A 21,356-nucleotide genomic window follows, 5' to 3' on the forward strand; every position below is an offset into this window, starting at 1 on the left:
AAGTGGTTATCTAACAGAAAGACTATTTTAGTAGATAACAGTGCAAGAATACTTTGAAGTTATTGTACTTTCCCTCAGTGAGGACCTGAAATAGCTCAAGTTTAAATAAAATTAAAACCAGCCCTAGTGGGTTTGGGTCAGTGGATGGAGCATCGTCCCGTGGACTGAAGGATCCCGAGTTTGATTACAGTCGGGGCACAAACCAGGTTGCAGGCTAGGCCCTGGTCTGGGTCTTTGTGGGAGGCAACCAACTGATGTGTATCTCTCTCACATTGATGTTTCTCTCTCTGTATCTCTCTCCCTCCCTTCCCCTCTCTCTAACAGTCAATGGAAGAATATCCTTGGGTTAGAATTAACAAAACAAAAAAAACCTGATAAGAGTAATAATTCTATGTGGGCAGAGATTGTGTCTGCTTCATTCATTGCTTTATCCTCAACACAAAACATACAAGAGATACTCAATAATACTTTTGGATCGGATGGATAAACAATGACCTTTCTACCTCCTGGTTTCCTCCTCCTCATTTCATTTTACTGGTTAATCTTCCTAACCACAGCTCTCATTATGTCTCCTGCTCAAAAACCTACTAGTGCCTCAGAGCATATGGAATTAGGTGCAAGCTCAGTTATTTGTTATACAAAACCCTAAATACATGGATGTTATCTTCTTTCCAGCATTATCTTCCTTTGCTGCTTTCTCATATGCCAAAGTATATTGCTCACCAATTCCTGTATGAACTTCACACATACCTGTCTGTGCCTTTGCTCACGCTGGTCTCACTACTGTTCCATTATTTCCACTTGCCAGCATGAAGGTTATATGCTACATCCCTCATGAAATTCAGTGTGTCCCATAGCATGTAATTGTGTCCTCCTGGCACTTAACTGCTGTTCAGCCTTGTCCTGTAGTTATTTGTATTCTAGAGGATACAGTCAGGCACAAGGTGTACAGGTACCTCCACAGCACTTGTTAGTGTCTCTTGCCCAAAGCACTTTTTAAAAAGCATTTACTGAATTAAACTGAGAGGATCTATTCTATAGGGCCAGGTAGATAGTTGCAGGGCACTAATTATGGCTACATTACTAAAGGGACTGAATTGCATATTGTGAGAAACTAGAGAAGATGTTTTAAATCCTATTTCCTTTTATTGTTAATTCTCACTAGAGGAGGATATTTTTTCCATTGATTTTTTTTTAAGAGAGTGGAAAGGAGGGGCAAGAGAGTGAGTGAGAGACAGACAGAAAGAGAGAGAGAGAGAGAGAGAGAGAGAGAGAGAGAGAGAGAGAGAGAGAGAGAGAGATGTGAGAGAGACACATCATTTAGTTGCTTCCTGCACACACCTGACCAGAGTGGGGATTGAACCTGAAGCCCAGATACAGCCTTTGGGTTCTCAGGCTCTCACTCTAATCACTGCTCAGAGCTTAAATCCTATTTCTAATTATTCTTTGGCTTGAAAGTTTAGAGGCCTTTAATGTAAATATATTTTTGTGAGAGAGAACAGGGCTTTCTGGAAAAGTCTCATTTATACAACCGTGTCACTTTGGTTAAAGCTCGGTGATTCTTTTACTTTGTAGCTAGTGAATTTCCATGATCTGAGCCTCAGTAAGAAAAACTTGAACCAAAAGAAATAACATTTAATAGAAATCTCTGAAGAAGATTCATATTAGAATTTCAAACAAGGGCAGAGTTTCTAAGTTTCCCGAGGCAAATACGGGTGATGTAAAATTTCATCAAGGTGAACATATTTTCCATCTAGTTTTTAACTCAACGTGGGCTGAGAAGTCGAGAAATTGCAGGAGCAATGATATCTTTTTTGCATGATTTCCAGTGCCATGTAGGCACTGTGGGACAGTGTTTATAGGGTTAAACTTTAGGCCTTTGGGTACATTCAAATTCTGGAGTGAAAAATGCATGAAATGTGGTAAGTGGGATAAAGAATTGTAATAACTTCTCCTAGCCTAGCATTTCAGAAGTTCATATGAAATGATTCTTACAGACAGGAGAAATGGAAAGAGAATAGACTTTATTGAGTATACATAAGCTTACCTGCCTTTCCGCCACACCAGTATTCCCAGCAGGTGTCTTGATTTTGTTGCCTGTTGCCTTCTCTCACTAGGTGGCCATGTTGATTTGTGCGGGCTTTCTGATTGCCTGGATTCCTTACGCAGTGGTCTCTGTGTGGTCAGCTTTTGGGAGGCCAGAGTCCATCCCCATACAGCTCTCTGTGGTGCCAACCCTACTTGCAAAATCATCAGCAATGTACAACCCCATCATTTACCAGGTCATCGATTACAAACTTGCCTGTTGCCAAACTGGTGGTTTGAGAGCAACCAAGAAGAAATCTTTGGAAAACTTCAGGTAAAATTTCAGAAGCTGGAAATGAGTGGTACTCATTGGTTTCAGAATCCCATGGGGTTCAAGCCACTCCAATGTGCTTCCTACTTAGGGTCAGTGCTTATCACTTAGGAGTAGTGTAGGATTGGCTTTATTTTCTTTCTTTTTTAAAAATATATTTTATTGATTTTTACAGAGAGGAAAAGAGAGGGATAAAGAGTTAGAAACATCAATGAGAGAGAAACATTGTTCAGCTGCCTCCTGCACAACCCTATTGGGGATATGCCCGCAACCAAGATACATGCCCTTGACTGGAATCGAACCTGGGACCCTTCAGTCCATAGACCGATTGTCTATCCACTAAGCCAAACCGGTTAGGGTGGAAAAGCTTTATTTGCTTCATCAAAATTCCTGAAATCAGATAATGAGATATGTAGGAGATGATGACATGAGAGTGAGAAAAGTGATTCTATTTTTTGATATTTTACTTATTTTTCAATTAAAGTTTACAATCAATATTACTCGGTGTTAGTTTCATATGTATAGCATAGTGGCTAGAAAATCATGTACTTTACAGAGCAGTCTCCCCAAATGTTTCAAGTACCCACATGGCCCCATTCATAGTTATCACAATATTATTGGCTATATTTCCTATGTTCTAATCTCCATGGCTGTGACTATTCTATAACTACCAATGTGTACTGCTTAATCCCTTTACCTTTTTCTGTTTTTGGTTATAGAGCAACTAAGATATGAAGCTGTGTTCATTTGAACAACCATTATGTATCACTCTTCCTTATCTGGGACCAAACCCACTGAACTCCAAGACTACAGTTCCACATGGCACTGATCCAAAATTAAGTTCTCACAACGGGAAAGATTCCCCTGTTTGGGACTTTTCTATCACTAGCTAAGAGTATAAGATTTGGGCAGGCAAAAATAGGAGAGAAGGGGATGACATTGTCATTCTGCCAGGTTCTTTATTTTATTTTCACAAGAGCCCCATGTTATCCCTTCTCTTATCTTTTTCAGATAAGGAAAACTGAGGTTAAGTGAGCTGCCCAAGTTTACCTAGGCAGGATGTAGCAGAACAGGGATTTAAATTCAGGTCTATTGAGTTTCAAAATTCATTCTCGTTGATCTATGCTGATTCTACTTCACAAGGAACAAGTGAGTTTGGGGATCCAGTACCATTTCCCCTAAAGGCTCAGGGTAGGTAAAGAGTTGAGGATTATAGGTGGTCTTCTGTGTCCAGTCAGGGCCAATCCCAGCAGTAGAATGTGGAATAGGTACCTGAATTTATGATCTGAAGTGAGGGCTATTGAGAAGGCCCCAGGTTCTCTGAGCCCACTTTTTTCTTACTCACTTGAGGTCTAGTTATTTTTCAAAACAATTTTCTGCAAATAAGTAGGAAACAGAAGTGGTGGTGGTATAGAACTAGCTATGCGAAGATGTGGTTTTTTTTTATCTTGTTCTTTCACTGTGCTTAAGTGACCGATCTCTTGACCTTTTGTTTCCTCACCATGTAGGTACAGGATCAAATGAAAAAGATAAAATGAAAGTACAAATAAAAGGAGGTGTTGTCATTTTTTGCTATGGTACAGGGGAAGAAACACACAATATGGAGGTAGAAGATCAGCATTTAAGATCGATTTTGCTATTTACAATAGGTCTAAAATTGGGGGGCAAATTAACAACTTAGAGTCCAGGATTGGAATGAGCTGATGGCCCTACTCATGTTCCTATATTGTAAGAATTATACAAAATGTACATGTGACAAGGGCTAAGAACAACTGTTAACCCCCTTACACACACACACACACACACACACACACACACACACACACATTGTTGGTGTTTAATGCCTTCTCTGTTGAATTGAAAAAAATTCAAATACTAAACCAAAATGCATCTATTTTGGAAGTAATAACACTTTGTCCTTATCAACTGTTGATATTCTATTATGAATAAGGTAGAGAGGATACTTTTAATAGAGCAGTTATGAAAGAAAATAATGGGACACTTCTTCTTCTGAAGGAGATGGGAATTTGACAGGAAGGGCTGAAGGCAAATTTCATCCACCTCACAATTTTGCCGCAGATTGACTCTGTGTTCTGCACATTCACTCACAAGTGTGAGCAGCACATACATATTCAACACTCAACAATGAAACGACAGGGATTTATGTGGAAGAAAGTGGCTTAAGGCTACAAACCTTTAGAGAAATCAACCAGGAGAGAGACAGTTCAGCACACCTGCTCCCGTGAGTCATTTATAGGAAATATGGCCATTGCTTTGCCAGAGGAAGACAAGGACTGTTTCCTTACTCCAGAGTGTCAGCTTTCAGGGGAAACAGCAGGCAGTCAGGCTGAAGCAAGGGGGAGCCCTTAGGTTCTAGGGGCTGAAGCATCTCCAGGGGAGGTATGCTGAAGAGTATGATGAGTTGCAGATTTTAGAAGGATCTGCTTCAGACCAGAGCAGAAGGGTGAGAAGTGACCACCAGAGGTTTCTTTATAACTTTTCAAAGGGAAAAAAAACAAATAAACAAACAAAAAAACTTGTTTGTCTTTGTTGTTATTAAAGAGCCAAGAAAGTGTGTGACATGGAGTTCCCACCACATCCCCTGTAGAGTGAGGTGATACGAAGCCAGTCTAGAATGGGTAATGTTTTACCAGAACAATTCAACCAAATTACTCTGAATTAATTGATATCTGTGTACTTTCCTTTTCTGAAATGTGTTTGCTTTTAATGGAAGACCCTCTAGACTCCAGGAATAGTTTGATTTCAAAGAAAAGAGCTAATGTGTTGAATATGAGTAACTGTAACAGTTCATTGAGTTAATTCATCCCCCACCCCAGCCCCAAAATTAAGCTGATAAAGGAAAAAATACATCCAAGACCCATTTTTGATATGGCATTTATTCACCCTCCCCCCCCCCACACACACACACATAGGGTGTCCAAGTATAGCTCCTATATTTTGGAAATTGTTTTTCTCCACCTTGTTGCATGTACTAGTAAGAGACACCGAGGAAATTTTGAAAAATTACTACTGCCGGACTTCACCTGCAGAAATTCAGTTTTAACCAGTCTTGACTGGGGCTGAGCTTCAGTTGTTCGATTGTTTAACTCTCCCAGGTGATTCTCATTTACAGGCACTGGTGCCAGCCAGCGAACCAGAGCCTTGGAAAAGAAAGCATTAGTGCAGCTCATGGAATCATAGGCCTTTCACCCATGGTGACCGACTGTCAGTGACAGATGACCCAGACAGCAGATGCTAAGCCAGTCTTAGATGGAATAGAAAAGTTCAAAAGACACTGGGGGTACATGGTGAAGAACAAACACATTTTACTTTCCTAGGATTTTAGTAAATATAAAGAAGAACAGAGCCCTAAATTCCGCATTGTTATTGTAATCAAACTTCTGACCACCTTAGTTTTACTAGTAATGCTGTCTTCAATAAGAATGCTCTTTCAGTAGGTGAGTCATAGGGTGCAAATAAAAGGTAGACAGGTAGACAGTGATTATTTTTTTCTCCTAGAGGACAGCAAAATTACTAGAGCACAGGAAATGTGGCATGAACAAGTGGCATGTTTTTGAAAAGCTTTATCCAAGGGATTACTTTTATTTTGAGAATTCTAAATTGAATTATTACTTTTTATCTTTTTGAAAAATATGTTTTTATTGATTTTAGAAAGCAAGGAAGGGAGAGAGGGAGAGAGAATCACCAATGATAAACATAGATCAGCTGCCTTCTGCATACTGGGGATAGAGCCCTCAACCTGGGTATATGCCCTGACCTGGAATAAAGCCCAAGATCTCTCAATGCACAGGTTGATGCTCAACCAACTGAGCCATATCAGCCAGGGTTCTTTTTATCTTTTTAATTTAACTCTTGTGCATATAATATTCATGCTAGTCAATGTTGACATGACGTGTGTATATATGTGTGCGTGTATATAGGCAAATAAAATACATACTAAATTGCATTGTTCTTCTCTATCTAGGCTGCACACTATAACTACCGTCAGGGAGGCTTCTGCTGTGCTGGAAATCCATCAGGAGGTATGAAGATGGACACAGCATCACATGGACACCATTAGTCACTTCTTTGCCTCTTCACTGCTGTTAATGTTTAATTGCAAACACACTTTTCTCTGTGTTATATTTTTATATTTTGTACACTTTTCCTCTTTCTCCTTAAGCCAGGATTTACTAGGAAATATTCCAATGGTCAAAAAGAATCTAGATTATAAGATGCTGCTTAAATAATATTACTAGGAAGAGAGACTCCTTGGAATTCTCTTTTTATTACTATTTTAAAACCTATTGTGATGCCAAACAGTGTTAAGTCTGAGATATGAATAAAAATGTTTAAAAGTTTTATTTATTAGGGTATTATTTAATTCCATTGCCTCATCATTGTTATTTATTAAGGTGGGCAGTTTCTGGGGTTCAGGGAGGTGGGTGATCACTGGGATCCTGTGCTGGAAGTGGCTTTGACGGGTAGATGTTTGGATTCTCACAGCCACTCTCTTCTCATGCAGACAGAGATTCCAAGTCTAATGGTAGAGATTCTACAAAGTTGTCCTCTGGGGAAATCAATTTTGCCTTAATTCCCCCAAAGCTCTCTTATATCTCAGAATTTGAGGACAGAAATAATTTGAGGAGTGATGATAATTTTACCAGTGTGGGTTTTTCTCATTAAATTCTACATGCTAATATAGTGGGTGTAATAGGCCATTAGCAACTATAATTATTCCAGAAACAAATTTAGAGAAAATAACGATATATGTGTCATTTCATTGTTTGTTACCTTTATTCTTTCTTGTGTCTGTCTTTTGTTTTCAATAAATACCTTTAAGGTTAACAGGTAATGAGCTACAGATAAAAATGAGAGAATTTCAAAGGCTGATAGATTCATGTCTTTTAAGAGTTAATGAAAGGGCAGGCATGTAAATACTAGGTCCAAATTGGTCTTCAATTCACTGTCTATACTTGATTTTTTTTCTTAATCCAAGGAGTTGGGCCACCTATTTTAACTCAAGCCCTAGGCAGGTATTCTCCAGGTTCCCTGCCCCATCCACCCCCTCCTGTTGCTTGAATCTAAGCCCTGATCACCAATTCTGATCCTACCTTTCTGATCATATCTGGTGAGATAAGTGAGAAAGGAAAGAGAGAGACCCCTCTAGAGCCACTGATAATCTCTCCATTCTTTGCATTCAAGTATTTATAGAGAACTAGAGTCCTGGTGCACAAATTTGTGTACCAGTGGGGTCCCTGGGCTTGGCCTTCAAGATTGGGCCAAAAGAGACTTTCTGACATCCCCCGAGGGGTCCTGGATTTTGAAAGGGCATAGGCCAGGCAGAGGGTCCCCACCAGTGCAAAATAGGGCCTGAGGAGGGACACAGGAGGTTGGCCAGCCAGGGGGGGACCGAGGGAGGGCTCCAGGGCATGTCCGACCTGTCTTGTCAGTCCAGATCGGCTGGAACCCTGCAGCAAGCTCACCTACTGGTGGGAGCATCTTCCCCCTAGTGGTCAGTGCACACCATAACGACTGGTTGACTGGTTGACTGTCTGCCCCCTGGTGATCAGTGCACATCATAGCAAGCAGTTGAGCTGGCCTTAACTTATCATTAGCATATTATGCTTTGATTGGTTGAACGGCCGACTGGACTGGATGACCAGACACTTAGCATATTGAATTTTTATTATATAGGATGGGACCTTCCTCCAATGTTCAGCCCTGGTACATGGCAAATTCAATTTCTTTTTTATTCTTTTTTTTCATTTTCTCTAGAGTTGGGGTGACGGTGAGGAATGAGCTGATGTGGAGCAGTAGTTTAACATTAGTACTGAATAGATGTGTGTATAAAACAGACTTTATGATTACAGCAAGAGAAAGGACAATTCTGCCTGGGGCTTGGGACTACTTACAAAGTCTGGAGAAAAGAGGCAGAATTGTCATGAGAATAGAGAGGCAAGGGACTTTTAGGCAGAGTGTAAAGTACAGAGGTGTGAAATCGTGTGGGGCCACAGGTGGATGAGACACAGATGCAGAGCACAGAGTCTCTACCTATGTCTACACCCAAACTCAGTGCCCTTGGTAAGCCTGTGAAATGGGAATAGTAACAACTATTCATTTACAGAATTGTGAGGCTTAAATGCTATAAAAACACCATGACTGAGGAAGTACCCCCTACATATCAGCAACTGCTATAAATATTATTAAGGTGGGTGCTGGTGGTCACAGGTGGGGCTGGAAATGATAGTTAGGCAAGGCCAGACCAGACACAAGGGGCTTTGTTTATGCTGTAATATGAATTTTACCTTGAACATAATGGAGAGACCCTGTGGGATTTTAGTCAGGAGAAGGAAGTGATGAGATTTATAATTTTGAGAAAGATCAGTCTTATAGCAGTGTAAAGGATGGATGATCCTGAGTAGGGGTGGGGTTCAAGATTAGAGGTTGGGAGATCAGTTAGGTAGCTTCATAAAGAAATTACAATTTATGAGAGTTTGAATTAAGGAATAGTAATAGAAATGGAGATGAGAATATAGGTTTACAGTATTTTCAGAAGTAGGAAATCTTGGTCATTGATTACATGTGAGATGAAGGAATCAAGGATGACAAGAGGCCTCTGTTTAGGAAATAGTGAGAATAAGGGTGTCCACAGAAGGGAAAATGTAGGAAAGGGAGTGGGATAGGGCAGACAGTTCCTTACATTTGAGATCTGTTGAACACAGAGTTTCCACAACACAGGTGAAGCTATTTAAAATAGGAGTTAAAAATAATCAAAGTCATACCCTATGATAGAGGGAGTATAGAGTTCGGGAGTTAAGCAGGTAGGACAAGACTGTTAAGGGAGATTGCCATTTCAGCCAATCTGAAGGAAATTAAGTGAATGCATTTTTGTTTGTTTTGGGTTTTTGTTTTTGTTTTTGAGGAAGTGCTAATGGAAGTGAATGATGGAAGGAAGAAGAAGAGGGGACATTCAGAGTAATGTTGCTTTGTCTATAAGGTAGAATTTAACAGACATTGCATAGAAGTCCCTGAAGGTAGACCATATGCTGTGTTTTATTAGCTCTTTAACTAGAATGTGTTCTTTAACATAAATTTAAAAATCAATCTTAAGAAAGGACTAGCATAGTTATGGGATGTTGGGTGGGGGGGATGGAGTTAAATACTAGGAGTCTTAGGGGGTAAATCCAAAAATTAATTTGTTTCCAATTTGAAAAACATGATTTAAAAAGTGACCTTCCTTGCTCTTGTTTCTTTTATTTATTTATTTTGTAATATTCTGAGAGCTGGGAAGTACCAGTATTGTTACCAGAATTGATAGGGAAGGAGGGAGCTGGTTCTATGGGTAGATGGAGGAAAAAAGATTGGTCCTTGAAGGTGGCTTGCATACACCAGGCTGTCCTTATCCAGGGGCCTCTGATGATTTCAGAAAGTTCTGTGTAGTCCCCAAACACTTCTACAAATTCAATTTAAGTTTAATTCAGTTTAAAAGAAGGTATATTACCTTGGTGTGCTGGTGGGTTTGTCTGTGACATAGGCTTTAAAACCTTGAACAGACACTATGTTCTCCTTTTGGGTCTCATAAAAGGCCCAGTGTCTGGCATGGGAAGAGTATGATTCAGATAGTACTTAGAAGCATGTGATAGAATATTAAATAAAGAATGTAAAATCCTAGATCTTTGATTTATTCCGTATTTTAAATTCACTTCTACCGACCTCTGTTTAAATATGACCTGTGTCATTAATGAAAGAATGAATATATAAATTTGTGAAATGGGAATTAAGAATAGAAATGCCCTATTAATTTGAAAGGTTGGATTTCAAAGTCATAATAAAATTCAAATATATTTTTATTTTTCCAAGTAAAGTGAAGCAATCTATAATAATAAAAGTATAATATGCAAATCGACCGAACAGCAGAACGACCATCAGGATGACCTTCCAGATGACCTTTTGGACAAAGCCAGAACTGCGAGGGCTGAGGCAGCCAGGGCTGTGAGGGCCTACCCTTGCATGAATTCTGTGCATCGGGCCTCTAGTAGAGATATATTATATAGTAAAACCTAGCTATTTGAGTCTTAGAAATGCATTTGTCTCAGGATTCAAGCATCATACTTATTTGATCTAAAATGGTAACTAATTTTTTTGTCTCATTTATTTTTCCCTTGAAAAACACATTGACACCTTTAATGAGCTTTAGAAATATGAACCCCAAAGCCACCAATGGGAATGCTTCTCCATTAAGTTAGGGCAAATGAGGGAGGAAGGAGGAGGAGAGGGAGAGAAGAAGAGAATGGGAGTAAGCTGATGAATACTGAAGGGATCACTGATGTCTGTGTAACAAAATGTCTTAAAGACTACAGAAATGTCCCAGGATGTTTTATACAGAGTGAAGTTGTATGTGTGTCTTTATAGAAAAAAAAGGTTAGTGAAAGTAATATCAGCTTTGATTTAATAACTAATTTTGTAGAGAGAGAGGCAGGCCTTTTGCCCAGAAGACCAAAGAGTTAACCATTCTGCACTCCTCTTGTGAAAAGGGGCCAGATAAGAATCAATGTGAGAGCTATAGGGGATGTGGTGAGAAAATACATTGGAGGACATCCCCAATCTCAAGCTATTAGTTCCACCACATAGTAAAACCACTGGTTACCACTGTGACCTTGAATGATTTTTAAAAGATTATATAACTTTCAACATATATCTTTATTAGGTTATGAAACTGTGGAGTATATTCTGAAAGTAATTTTATCCAATAGATTTAAATCAAAATAAGCACTACTTTTCGAAATTCTTTGAATGTTCTTTTCTTAATGCCAGATGAATGAGATACTATAGCAATCATGTGTAGGGACCAGTTTGATTATAGACTACTAGTGACCCAGTGCACAGATTTGTGCACATTCAAAGGAAATTAATTAGAAGGTGGCCATCGGGGCAGGACTGGGTGAGATGGGCTGGACACACCCTGGAGTCAACCTCCCAAGGTCCCTCCCTGTTGTCTGAAGAATGAGCGGGGTCCCTCTCGCAGGTGGGTTCCCTTGGCCTGGCCTGCGGTGATCAGGCCAAAAGCAGCTCTCTGACATCCCCCAAGGGGTCCTGGAGTGCAAGAGGGCACTTTGCAAAGTTGTTGTCGTACAGGGTGTGGAACACAAATGCAAGTGTGCAGTAAACCAGATTCAGGACTGACAGTGCCCCAGCAAAAACATAACCCATGGCCCAAGGTGGAATCGCGTGGCCCCTCAAGGAATTGGGCTCCTTCCTCTCTGTTTGCAGGGTGTGTCATCCAAGAACTGCCGCTGCCAAGTCACAGCAGCTCGGTAGCTCCTGCATTGAGTGTCTGTCCCCTGGTGGTCAGTGTGCATCATAGTGGCTGGGTGGAAAGTCGGACACTTAGCATATTAGCCTTATATATATATATATATATATATATATATATATATATATATATATATATATATATATATAGATGTGTATATATATACAGTTTATACATATACTTCATATATATAAAACCCTCATATATATGACAGGCTCTAAAATAGACAGACATGTTATATACATTACATGAAACATATTTGAGAGTAAAAATCAATCCAAACTGCATTTTGTTATATGTACATATATGTGCATTATTATTGATTTTGGTTATAACAGTCAAATATACATAGGCAAATATTGCATACACTCATTCCGTTTTGAACTCAGGAAGCTTTTATTAAGTGTCTGTAGTACACCTTATTATTGGGAGATACAAAAGGAAGGGGAGATGTGCTCCCAGTTTTTTAAAAATTTGAGGGTTTGGGCAAAGTCTTGACCTTTATTTATAGTGTGAATGGCTTTAATGGTAGTAATTTTAATTTATATTTATTAATTTTTTTATTGATTTCAGAGAGGAAGAGAGAGAGAGAAAAACCAGTGATGAGAGAGAAACATCAATCAGCTGCCTCCTGCATGTTCCCTACTAGGGATCGAGCCCGCAACCCAGGCATGTGTCCTGACCTGGAATCAAACTGTGACCTCCTGGTTCATAGGTTGACTCTCAACCACTGAGCCACACTGGGCAGGCAATGGAGTAATTTTTAGATGGGGCTCTTTAGACACCAATAGGTTTGTTTTGATGGGATACTTTGAGAAACTGCACAATGTCAGGACAGATCGTGGGAACTCATTCGCATATTTGTCTGTGCTGGAATGAGGAAAGAAATATGGGGCTCCCGCCAAATCCTCCAGAGCAAAATTCATTTGGGGGCAATGCTTAGTTTGAGCAAAATGAAAGTTCATGGGTCCGTATTCTTTTCTAGGATACAACAAGTTTTGGCTGGCTATATGATTTAGGGCACCGTGAATTACACATTTTCTCCCAAACCATGACAAGGACATCAGGGAGGCAGTGCAGTATGGAAGTACAGATTAGTTGCTGAATTAGACAGACCTGATCTCAAACTCAGGCTCTGTCATTGACCAGTGATGCTGGTGTGGATAAATCACTTGATCACTCAGTCCCCAGTTGCCCTGGCTGTGAAACAGCAATAGCCTTACCTCATTAAGATTGGGTGTGAGCTCTGGCTGGTTTGGCTCCGTGGATAGAGCTTAGGCCTGTGGACTGAGGGGGTCGCAGGTTTGATTCTGGTCAGGGGCACATGCCTGGGTTGAGGGCTTGGTCCCCAGTGGGGGACATGCAGGAGTCAGCCAATCGATGATTCCCTCTCATCAATGATGTTTTTATCTCTCTCCCTCTCCCTTGCTCTCTGAAATCAATAAAAATATATTAAAAAAAAGATTGGATATGAGCAATCTGAATAAAATTTGCAAGTATCATAGGACAGTCTGAGCTTTGAAAGTATACCATCAAAGAAAGTATAGCATACAGCTATCATTATCGTCTTATTAGAAGAACCATAGGATTATTCCAAATGGGTTCTGTGAACTCTTCCCTAAAGGTGGTAGGAGAGTGTTCTCCAAGAAGCCTGTCCGCTGTAGACCTGGCAGATGTCCCAACTATTTAAGAAGTTGAGAAGCATAACACTGAGCTCCTGTGTGAGTGGCCACTGCTGACTCTGCCACAGGGAGTTGCCAGTGTCAGGGACTGCCACCTTGGAAAAGGCCTGCCCTTTTGAGCCATGGCTGGGGACAGCTGGAAGTGCATGAGGCAAGAGAGTAGAGGTTTGCTGTATGCCAATGGGACTTTTCCTGGGAATAGTAGGGAGCCAGAGTACCTTGTCTATTTAGCTCAAATTGAAGGGTCAAGATCATCAGCCTTTTATAGACACTTGGCTGAGAATCCTATAATTTCCCACCATCGATCTCTGTAGGGAAAGAGGCAGAATCATAAATTATCTTTGGGGTTCAAACTAGCCACAGAAATTCTCCAATAGTTACCTGGCCCTATGGTTCCTAGATAGAGAGTATAATTAAAGCAGAGAAGATTCCATTTTGAAGGCTTGTCTTGGATTTTTAACCTGCTACTCTCTCTGTTTGGTGCTGTATACATTGTGGCCCAGATCCTTGTTGGCCAGAATGTAGTTTTTGGACCTAGAGCCTGGCTATTTCTTCGAAGCTGGTTGGGTACACAGAACTTGGGCTTCAACCCTGACCTACTGAATTAGAATCTGCAGTTTACAAGGTGATTTGCATATCCATTAAAGTTGATTAAGTCAATGGATGTTAAAACTAATGTGGTTATGAGTCTTTCCCCAATTGGATGTGGTAACAAGCAGAACTTGTCTGAATAATAGTGACCCAGCCAATGGGCAGCTGGCATAAAAGCAGGGGATTGGTCACTTGAAAGTACCCCTGGGTATATATGGGTAAAATACACATACATTTTATGAACAAACTGGGAGGGTCCCTATATGCAATGACTATAATGTCTCATTTCTCTGGCATGGTTAAGGGAATCAGGTTCAAAGTAACTGAAAAAAGTGCTTCAAAATATGAGTTTTCTCTGAGAAGAACATTCTCTAAGCTGTGTGCCACCCTCAGGACAAAGGTACAGTATGACACCAGGTGTCTCAGGGAGAGACTTCTGATAAGACTGGTTCCTATGGAAGTCTGGGGGCAAGGACCCATCCTTCTCCCCAGGAAACCAGAGGAGGGGAGGGAAGGCTGTTGGGTAAAGCAGCATATTCCTCACACACAGCAGCATTGGTGGGGACTGATGGCTCAGAGCTAACTTGCTCAGAAAGGAGGATATTTTTCCTTGATACTAAGAGTTACACTCTCATAAGTATTTCCCATCTTGAAAGAGTCTTTCACTTGTAGCACCCACCCTCCCCACATAACACACAGACCCAAATGAACAAAATCTAATTTTATTACAGGGAAAAAAAGCATCTGACCTGTTTTGAAAAATGAGCCAATTTGTGTACTTTCTCCAGACTGCCTAGGATTAAATATGAAGCTACAAATTTTGACATTTCATCCATGTTGAAGCAAAGCCAAGTGTAAGCCCAGACTTATAAAAAGCTTTAAGGCATTGGAAGTGAGGAATAACAGCCTGAAGGCTGCAAGGCAGCCTCAGCCCTCCCAGGGAGTGGGGAAACTGGCATTCTTCTCTCAATAGAGGACCAGGCCTGAACACTGTACAAACACTTCCAAGCTAGCGTTCTGCAGTCACTTGCTGCTGGTGGAAACTGGCAAGGCCTTCATCCAAAAGAGAACCTAACTCTGTCATTGAACCTGAATGTGGGGCATGGAGGAGGTTTAGTTTAGGGTGGAGATGAAACCAGATAATCTCCAAAGATGCTACCTCTCTAAAGAAGGGGAAGATGCCTCAAAGTGAGAGAATTCCCCCCATCCATTTCTTTTGAGATTTTTCCTGTTATTGTTAGCTGAGACAGCTAGCCAGATACCCATGAGGAGTCTGCAATGGAAGGTATGAGCTGGGAGTATGACAGTCTGGAAATCAGCATTCAGGTCAGCCTGGGAGTCAGGAGACCTGGTAAATGCTGGAAGAAGCAACCGACTCAAAGTAGTTCGTTGCAAGAGTCAAAGCCTGGGGAGCGTATTCTTTAGACCTAAATGCTGGGTATTTCTTTGGAGCTGGTTAGGTACACAGAACTTGGGCCTCAACCCTGACCTACTGCCGGGAGCCGGTCCATGCTTGCTGTTTCAAGGGACCTGGCATATATGGCATACTGTTCTTAATATGTTTGCTCACCTTCTTGGCACTATGTGTTTTAACCAAGGTCTCTGAGAAAGGTTGTTTCCCCAGGTAGGGATTTTCCCCTGAAGTTAGGGAGGGAATAAAACCTCTTAACTAAGTGCCAGGTGGGTAATTAATCACTTTAACTACGAACAATCATGCTTAAGCTACATAATCTTTACTCCCTGGAATGGAGATAAGAAACGCCCTAACCTTTGAAATAGAGATTGATAGGATTGGAATCAACTGGTATAAATACAGATGTAAGAAGACAGAACACACAGAACTAGAGACAGAAGAACTTCGCTGGAGAGAACATGGCAAAAGATCCTGGACTGAACCTGACTACAGAAATGGGCAAGAGAACCTGACTAGAACCTGGTGACTGAACCTGGCTGGAGAACCTGGACTGAACCTGGCTGGAGAACCTAGCAAGAGAACATGGACACAGGACCTGGCTGGAGATCTGAAGCAGAACCTCTCTGGAGATCCAGACCAGAACTTGGCTGGAGATCCTGGCTGGAGATCCTGGCTAGGCTGCTGATCAACTGAACGCTGCCTCCATGTCATTCCTTCTTTGCCGACTCCGTCCACACCTTTGGGGACCCCTGGACCTGCTGGGGTTGGACCCCGGCAACCTACTGAATCAGAAGCTGCAATTTTTGTATGTCCATCAAATTTGGTTAAGTCAGTGGTTAAGATTGATGTGGTTACGAAATCGGATGTGGTAACAATTAGTACCCCAACCAACAGGCAGCTGGTGTAAGAGCAAGGAGCTGGGATCAAGTGGGTAAGGCAGAATTGAGAGAGAGATTGGAGCTACACTGAGAGAGTGAAAGAGCAAGAGAATTTCCTGTCTCATGCTGAGTTGAAGCAGCCACTTCTGTCTAGGCCCTGCAGGTAGACATAGCCACTTGGAGGATCTAATAAGCTGAGGGGACTATGTGAGCAGAGGAGATAATGACTTCTTTTGGGGAAACTCTACAAAATATATTTGCTTGAAAAAGTGGATATAAAAAGGAGGCAGACATTCATTTAAGAATGTATTTATTGATAGCTCCTGGAAAAAATACCAGGGTAGTTAAATCATTGTACTAACAATTTAGCAGCACAAGCACCACGGCTAGAACACATAGCTCTTGCCTCACCCCTTGGTCACCCTTAATTTCTTAGTTTGTGGTATGAATGCCATGACTAGCTAATCAGATATACCTGAATAATTCTGAGGGATATATATATATATATATATATATATATATATATATATATATATATTATAAGTACCAATGTGATCCTGGAGGGAAGAAAGGGAGTGATCTATTCCATATTCAGCAGTTTTGTGCTTGGTTTCATTTGATGTCATCTTAATTTAATTTAGCAAGATTATTAATTAACATAACTTATCATTCAACATCAATGATTTTCCAATGAACAAAATCATTCATATCAGTCAGGCAACTTCTATTGGCTCGTGTTTCCCATTGTAGTATATTTAGCAGTTTTTCACACTAGGTTTGTGTTGCAGAATGATTGGAATTATAGAGGGAGCTATATTATTCCAGAAAATACTATATTGGTTTTACTTCTGATGATCAATGTAAATGAGGAGTGTTGGGAAATCATTTGAGATCATGAGTCTCAGACTCTAGCCCATTTTGTATTGATTCCAATTAATACAAATATGTGAGATGTGTCCTTATTATAGGGGGAGCTACATGATTGAAAGGTTGGATGAAAGGTCAAAACTTGAATCACATGCCAGGTAGTAAATTTCTCCAAGGAAAGTAATAACAGCTGCAAGCATTGTTCTAGTGCAGAGGCCAGCAAACTCCAGTCCTCAGGTCAAATCAGACCCACTGCCTGTTTTTGTAAATAAAGTTTTATTGGGACACAACCACACTCATTGGTTTACATATTATCTATGGCTGCTTCACCAACCTGCTCAAAATCACACAGCTTGTCAGTGGAAGAGCTGGGATTCCATCTCTCTCTGGCTGCCTTCAAAGCCTGTGTCTCTGACTACTGTAGGGGTTGACAGAGATTTATTCTGCGTTTAGATTTTCCCCCTTTCTCCTGCTTGCTTTAGCATCCAGCTCTAGGTTTCTTATAGTCATTCTACTCCCTCGCCTGCTTTAGAAGTGGAATGTGAAATAAGAAATAATTTCTAGTCCATTTTTGTTATAGGGGGACAAGTTGTATGGGCATGTGTTGAGGTGATGCAGGTGAGAGCAAACTCAAGTAAACATTATTTAACAAGTGCTTCCTATAGAGAAGAGTAGGCAAAAAATGAGGCCTGCTACTTATATGAAAAGAGGTTACAGTCTGGTGGAAAACAAGATGAGTAAGCAGATGATTTCAATACATCGTGAGGCGTGCTATGATAGAGGTGGCTCAGGGAGCTATAAGAGCATATAAGGCCACTGCTAAACCAGATTTATACATAAAGGAGGTGGGACCCCTGCCATTCCTGAAAGAGGAAATCCGCGTGAGGAGTTGGGTGGAAGGAATTGCTGGGAGGCTCTCTACAACCCAACAGGGCTTTGTGAGGAAGCAAACACCATGTCATGGCACAGTTTGTTGTGAAGTCTCTGAGAACTATTGGGAACAGATGACCTCCACCAGGTAGGAGAAAGTTAGACTGTGCAGATGAACAGGGAGCAGATCCAAGAGGGCCTTCCAGGATAGTCTTAGGAGGTTGCATTTCTTTCTAGGTAATACGTACGCATAGTGACAAAGACATGGGTTGAGAAAGTGTTGCAGATATGATAGATGAGATAGGAGTTCTGAACTAGAATAGTGCCCATTAGAATAACTGGGAAGGAATGGGATGAGATACATTTGGAAAGTTCAACTTTGCAGAACTAATTACATCTGGGAAAAGGGAGAAAGGAATTCACAGAGAAACTGTATAATGTTCATCCCAATTCCTAATCCCTGTCCTTCTGGTATAGGTTTGTGTGGTATGATTAGGATCTAAATGTAGTTTTGGAATCTTTCCATTTATAGGAAGTTTGCTTCTTCCTGGAGCTCATTTTTTTCTTCTTTACAATGTGAATAACAAACTTATGGGTTGAGAAGAGTGCCTCTAAAGTGCTCACGTAGTGCCTGGCACATACTGGAAAGGTAGCTTACAAATGTTAGTTTTCTGACCCCACTTCCCACCCTCACCCTATTAGGAGAAAACTAATTAGCAAAGAATATCAAAATAATGATGCACCCTAGGCATATTGAAGTCAATTATGTTAGCTAAGTATCCCATTCTAGTATAATGGTAGAGTTACCAACTATAGCGTTAGAAACCTGGCTTTCAACACCCTCCAATGCACACTGCAGTCTAATGAGCAAGGGACTCACTTATTACAGAACTTGGGCTTGTGAAAGCTGGCCTGGACGTAGCGCTGGCTAAAGGAGATCAGACTGCACCTCAATTTGGGGCAACTGCACCTCACATCTGTAATTAGACTTGTTCTCTTATAGGTGAAGTGCTGGGCAGAGGTGAGTGTGGATTGGTGAAAATATATTTTTCTATAACTGACAAAGCAATGCAGAAGATTCTTCTACTAATAGGAAGGGTCACCTGATTAGGGAGGCAGGGCTTGGTCCTGATGCCTTTACAACAGTATCTGAGCACCTCTCTGGGGTTTCAGGCCGACTCCAATTTCAGTGAGGATAGTGTGGGCTTTCTATGCCCAGAAGGTGCCCGCTCCTTACAGTTCATGTGTAGGTGATTGCCCTGTCCCAGGTTCAGGTTCCCAGATGTGGGTCCCATGTAGTCAGAAACTGCCCAATTCTTGCAATTGAATTACTTCCTCCTCTTTTTTTCTTGCTTAAGGATCTTGGGAACACCCCTATTAGAAGTCTAAGGGGAATAAGAAGTCAAAGTGGGGCAACCTGAATCAATATTTTACAAAAAGAAGAATGGTTGCCTTCTACTATAATTCAGTAGAATAGATTTTCTTCCTTTTTTCTTACTTGGACTATATAACAGAAACAAATAAGAAGTGTTACTTTAATTTCAAGGCTAACTCTTAGATGAAGAAGGTCATTATGCATGACCAGAGAGAGAGTGGAAACAGAAATTGAGAGGATGGAAACAAACTTAAGCACCTTATAAATTTTGAGAGGATTGTAAACACATAAGAGATTAATAAAATCAGTCCACTAGGAGACTATGAAATGTTCTCCTTGGGAAATGACTAATGCATGAACACAAATCTTGGTGACAGGTGGGTTAGCTATATGTGAACTTTCTAAAGGTTAAGTGAACAATAATGGGATTTTGTTACTGCTTCAGAGTGAGTTTGAATCATTAAATACATGATGCAAATATGCAAGTACCTTTAATTGGGAATAATTAAAAGTAAGGAGGTATGCTTAAAATAATGACATTTAAAACAAGAGAGCTGTTAGGAAGAAGTTTCCTATACAGCCAGAAAGTAATATTTGACTTCATTGTTATCAGTAAAGATAAATCTCTTAATATAATAAATCGGGCCCTCTAGCAAGAAAAATAGGTTCTAGGCCAGTGGTTCTCAAACCTTCTGGCCCTTTAAATGCAGTTCCTCATGTTGTGACCCAACCATAAAATTATCTTCGTTGCTACTTCATAACTGTAATGTTGCTACTGTTATCAATTGTAATGTAAATATCTGATATGCAGGATGGTCTTAGGCGACCCCTGTGAAAGGGTCATTCGACCACCAAAGGGGTCGCGACCCACAGGTTGAGAACCGCTGTTCTAGGCCAACTGCAAGTCCCTTGGATCCCCTGGTAGCTGGAAACCTTAGCATTCCGGCTGAAAGGAAAGATGTGCATGAGTCTTCAAGTTCAGCCTATTGCAGCCTATTAGTACTTATTGCAGCAGCTCCATTGAATGTTTGACGTGTTCAGTTCTCTGTTACCCTGAGGCTGATTCTGTTTTTCTTCCTGCCCAACCTTTGATTGGTTTGGACTCTAGCGGCATATCTGGTAGCATATGAAAAACTGAAGCCAGCCGGGTTCTCACTGACTGCTGTCACTACAGGTCACCTCTCCAGGTGTGTGAAGACCTTCGTGTCCAAGTTAGTGAGAGAAGCAGTTAATTTACCTTTGCTTGAGTGGGTCTGTGACCTTAGGAGATTAACCATTCCTCTTAGACTTTGTGTGTGTGTGTGTGTGTGTGTGTGTGTGTGTGTGTGTGTGTGTATGTGTGTGTTCTGGTTTGCTCAGTATATTTTCAAAAATGTTTATGGAATTTTCAAACATATACAAAGGAGAAAGAATGAAGTCCTATGTATCCATTACCCAATATGATCTACACATGGCTTATTTTACTACATGTATATCTACTTCCTTCTCTCCCTTCCCTGCTCATTATTTTGAAATGAATAATACTCAGTGATTTCACCACAATTTTATGAATGTCTCATTTGTGAGAACAAGATTTTCCAAAATATAATCCACAGAAACAGTGTTCTGCAAAACTACTGCAATTAGAAAGCATTCTAAACAAATACTTTGAGCAAATGCTAGACACCATTTCTCTTGTGAAGAGCTGTCCTGTTCACACATGAATGTTCTGAGAAGTCTGCTTAGAACTCTTTAAAGCAGTATTCTTTAAACTGAACTGGGTCTGCGACTCTTTATTTTCAGGAGATCCTATTTACATCATATGGAAAAAATACTGAGATAATATTTACAACATTTATTAGGCACTCAACATGTACCAGTTTTTCTGTAAACTACAGTTTATATGCATTATATCATTAATCCTTATGATAATCCATTGAGATGAATATATTACCATATTTTCAGATGAAGAAGTAGGAGCTCAGAAATATGAAGTAACTTGATAAGGGTTACACAGCATTTAAGAGA

At 40.5% G+C, this 21,356-nt stretch overlaps 1 protein-coding gene across 1 annotated transcript in view; it reads left to right on the forward strand.

The window, feature by feature from the left end:
* OPN5 (opsin 5) overlaps positions 1-6,405 on the forward strand; it is a 29,632-nt gene extending 23,227 nt beyond the window's left edge. Inside the window, exons 5-6 of the mRNA XM_036316393.1 lie at positions 2,118-2,359; positions 6,342-6,405. Coding sequence (XP_036172286.1) covers positions 2,118-2,359; positions 6,342-6,405 — 306 coding nt within the window. The remainder of the gene's footprint in view (positions 1-2,117; positions 2,360-6,341) is intronic.
* The last annotated feature ends 14,951 nt before the right edge of the window (positions 6,406-21,356 follow it).

The sequence above is a fragment of the Myotis myotis genome, unplaced genomic scaffold, assembly GCF_014108235.1.
Source record: "Myotis myotis isolate mMyoMyo1 unplaced genomic scaffold, mMyoMyo1.p scaffold_m19_p_7, whole genome shotgun sequence".
Taxonomy (NCBI): Eukaryota; Metazoa; Chordata; class Mammalia; order Chiroptera; family Vespertilionidae; genus Myotis; species Myotis myotis.